We start from the raw sequence: 4,300 nt of genomic DNA on the forward strand, positions 1-4,300 counted from the left end.
GCTAGACTGTAGGCTTAGAATTGTCCCCACAGCGGATGGGTGATGATCTGCCAGAACAAGATGTCTGCCATGACTCATTATCTAATAGCTGTAATCAGGGAGGTCACCTTGTGGTTCCTTTGTCATAAACATGAGCTACGAGCAGGAAGAGCAGCCAGAGGAAGTTACACAGAGAGAGTACAGGAAGACCATACTAATCAACAGCGGAGGAGATGGATGGCAATAGAAAGGCAGGAGTAACGGATGGTGAGAGGACACATTTGCAAGATTACATTTTGTCTGCATCCTCATTTACCCTGTGATGAAGTGTCTTCATCTGTATTTACTCTGACTATCAACGCCGTGTAACCGATAGCAACACACTCCATCAATAATCATTGGAGAGGGAACATAGGAAACTGAGATGAATCCCAGGTGGTGGAGGGAAAGACACGGGGATGCAGTTGTCAATTTTTTTAATACATGGTATTCTAGCAGCAGCCCATCCATACATCTCCTTCAGTTTTTTTCACACTGGATAACACGTTCAAATAGCAGGCTGGTCCATGTCTCGTTCACCATGTTAGTGTCTGGCTGCTGCCACACACACACACACACACACGCACGCACGCACGCACGCACGCACGCACGCACGCACACACACACACACACACACACACACACACACACACACACACACACACACATACATACATACATACATACATACATACATACACAAAGCACACACACACACACACACATACATACATACATACATACATACATACATACATACATACACAAAGCACAAACACACACACACACACACACACACACACACACACACACACACACACACACACACACACACACACACACACACACACACACACACACACACACACACACTCCTAAGTATAGTTGAGGTCGGAGGTTTACATAGACTTAGGTTGGAGACATTAAAACTGGTTTTTCAACCACTCCACAAATTCCTTTTTATCAAACTATAGTTTTGGAAAGTCGGTTAGGACTTTGTACTTTGTGCATGACACCACTCATTTTTCCAACAATTGTTTACAGGCAGATGATTTAACTTGTAATTCACTGTATCACAATTCCAGTGGGTCAGAAGCTTAAATACACTAAGTTGACTGTGCCTTTAAACAGCTTGGAAAATTCCAGAATATTATGTCATGGCTTTAGAAGCTTCTGATTGTCGAACTGACATCATTTGAGTCAATTGGAGGTGTACCTGTGGATGTATTTCAAGGCCTACCTTCAAACGCAGTGCCTCTTTGCTTGACATCATGGGAAAATCAATAGAAACAAAACTGGCCAATCAGCCAAAACGGGCTCTAATCAGAATATAAAACGGAGTGGGAGGCCCCGGTGCACAACTAAGCAAGAGGACAAGTACATTAGAGTGTCTAGTTTGAGAAACAGACGCCTCACAAGTCCTCAACTGGCAGCTTCATTAAATATTACCCACAAAACACCAGTCTCAGCGTCAACAGTGAAGAGGAGACTCCGGGTTTTTGGCCTTGTGTTTACGTGCCGTTTGTGTGTGTGTAAGTGTGTGCGTGTGTGTACATGCTATGTCCGTGTGTTTACATTATGTGTTTTTGTGTGTATGTGTGTGTGTGTGTTTACATGCTATGTCTCTCTCTCTCTGTGTGTGTGTGTGTGTGTGTGTGTGTGTGTGTGTGTGTGTGTGTGTGTGTGTGTGTGTGTGTGTGTGTGTGTGTGTGTGTGTGTGTGTGTGTGTGTGTTTTACATGCTGTGTGTGTGTGTTTGTGTGTGTGTGTGTGTGTGTTTGTGTGTGTGTGTGTTTACATGCTGTGTGTATGTGTGTATGTGTGTGTGTGTTTGTGTGTGTGTGTGTGTGTGTGTTTACATGCTGTGTGTGTGTGTGTGTGTGTTTGTGTGTGTGTGTGTTTGTGTGTGTGTGTTTGTGTGTGTGTGTGTGTTTACATGCTGTGTGTGTGTGTGTGTGTTTACATGCTGTGTGTGTGTGTGTGTGTGTGTTTACATGCTGTGTGTGTGTGTGTGTGTGTGTGTGTGTGTGTGTGTGTGTGTGTGTGTGTGTGTGTGTGTGTGTGTGTGTGTGTGTTTACATGCTGTGTGTGTGTGTGTGTGTGTGTGTGTGTGTGTGTGTGTGTGTGTGTGTGTGTGTGTGTGTGTGTGTGTGTGTGTGTGTGTGTGTGTGTGTGTGTGTGTGTGTGTGTGTGTGTGTGTGTGTGTGTGTGGATGTGTGTGTGTGTTTACATGCTGTGTGTGTGTGTGTGTGTGTGTGTGTGTGTGTGTGTGTGTGTGTGTGTGTGTGTGTGTGTGTGTGTGTGTGTGTGTGTGTGTGTGTGTGTGTGTGTGTGTGTATACCCAACCAGTCATGCATTGTATGTGATCATCAGTGTCATTCTGAGAGGTGTGTTTGGACTGATGATGTGTTTTCCTCCAGGTGCTGATTGCTGATGCCACTGATCTATCATTCCGCGTGGACCAGGGCTTCACGCTCATATGGAAAACAAACACCTAATCACGTTCACCTAAACACTGCACTGCCATACAATGTGTTGTTTAAACAGTGGTGGAAAAAGTACCCAATTGTCATACTTGAATAAAAGTATAGATACCTTAATAAAAAAAAGTTAAAATGAAAGCCACTCAGTAAAATACTATTTGAATAAAGGTTTACAATTATTTTTTTTATATATACTTAAGTTTGAAAAGTAAATGCAATTGCTAAAATATATTTAAATATCAATAGTAAAAGTATAAATTATTTTAAATTCCTTAATGCAAACCAACCGGCACCATTTGTTATTATTAGATTTTTTTTTAAACGGATTGCCAGGGGCACACTCAAACACTCCAACACTCAAACACTCCAACACTCAAACACTCAAACACTCCAACACTCCAACACTCAAACACTCAAACACTCCAACACTCAAACACTCCAACACTCAAACACTCCAACACTCCAACACTTAAACACTCAAACACTCCAACACTCCAACACTCCAACACTCAAACACTCCAACACTTAAACACTCAAACACTCCAACACTCAAACACTCAAACACTCCAACACTCCAACACTCAAACACTCCAACACTTAAACACTCAAACACTCCAACACTCCAACACTCCAACACTCAAACACTCAAACACTCAAACACTCAAACACTCCAACATAATTTACAAATGAAACATGTGTTTAGTGAGTCTGCTAGATATTTTGGACCGTTTTCCTGTCCTGCTAGACATTCAAAATGTAACGAGTACTTTTGGGTGTCAGGGAAAATGTTTGGAGTAAAAAGTACATGAAAAGTACAGTGAAAATACAAGTTGTCAGAAATAGAAATAGTGAAGTATAGATACCCCCCCCACACCAAAAAAAATAACAAGTTAAGTAGCACTTTAAAGTATTTCTAATTAAGGACTTGACACTTTAAAGTATTTCTAATTAAGTACTTGCCACCACTGTATTTACATTTTCACAATCTGCAATTGTCTGTTTGAATGTCTCATTTAATTGTAAGTCATGTGTAACACAAATAAACTGACCTGAAATAGAATAATGTTTTTTTTTATCAACTTAATATGTGTGTTGATTTTACCATTAAAAAGGAGGGTAGTTGAGGGTAAGCAGGAACACTATTGAGATCCAGCCCATGTTTAATTTGTCCCCTGAAGTACGAGAACGAGAAGCATCAGTCTGCTGGAGTGGTACTAAGGGCTGCAAACTTTTCGGAGTGACGGAGTGTAACGCTAATTAGGGAAGGGATGCAGTGTCTTTGTGTTTGTGTGTGTGTGTATTCAGGAATGGAATTAGACCCTAATTATTGTTCTCACCTGCGGCGAGCCATCTACCTGAGTGTCACACCTCATTAAACTCCCATCTAACGATACAATAATCAATTATTAATTCTCTGCTGTAAACATAATGATATCAATTTAGCCACGGGGACCTCAACTTGATTTCCGCTCTAATCGGCAGTCCCTCGGGAGGGGGGGGTGGGGGGGGGGGTGGATGACAGGAAGGTAGCTTGTCATTGTGAGACACTGATGAATCTTCAGGTAGATCACTCAAGAGTGATTTCTAAATTTGACGTTTGGAGCAACTTCTAAATTTGACGTTTGGAGAAACAGAAAGACACTGAGCAAGGAGGAGTCAATCCAGGATGTCAAAAATATTTCAAAATGTGATGTTAGGAGCAACTTCAAAATGTGATGTTTGGAGCAACTTCAAAATTTGATGTTTGGAGCAACTTCAAAATTTGACACTTGTATAAACGTGAATAGACGTCTAATTCTG

The 4,300-nt window shown here is 41.5% G+C and overlaps 1 protein-coding gene across 2 annotated transcripts in view; it reads left to right on the top strand.

Annotated features, from left to right (window-relative positions):
* si (sucrase-isomaltase) overlaps positions 1-3,563 on the top strand; it is a 110,406-nt gene extending 106,843 nt beyond the window's left edge. For both annotated transcript variants that reach the window (XM_064975291.1, XM_064975290.1), the window contains exon 48: positions 2,438-3,563. In XM_064975291.1, coding sequence (XP_064831363.1) covers positions 2,438-2,515 — 78 coding nt within the window. In that variant the 3' untranslated portion in view covers positions 2,516-3,563. The remainder of the gene's footprint in view (positions 1-2,437) is intronic.
* The last annotated feature ends 737 nt before the right edge of the window (positions 3,564-4,300 follow it).

The sequence above is a fragment of the Oncorhynchus masou genome, chromosome 9 (assembly GCF_036934945.1).
Source record: "Oncorhynchus masou masou isolate Uvic2021 chromosome 9, UVic_Omas_1.1, whole genome shotgun sequence".
In the NCBI taxonomy this organism is placed as follows: domain Eukaryota; kingdom Metazoa; phylum Chordata; class Actinopteri; order Salmoniformes; family Salmonidae; genus Oncorhynchus; species Oncorhynchus masou.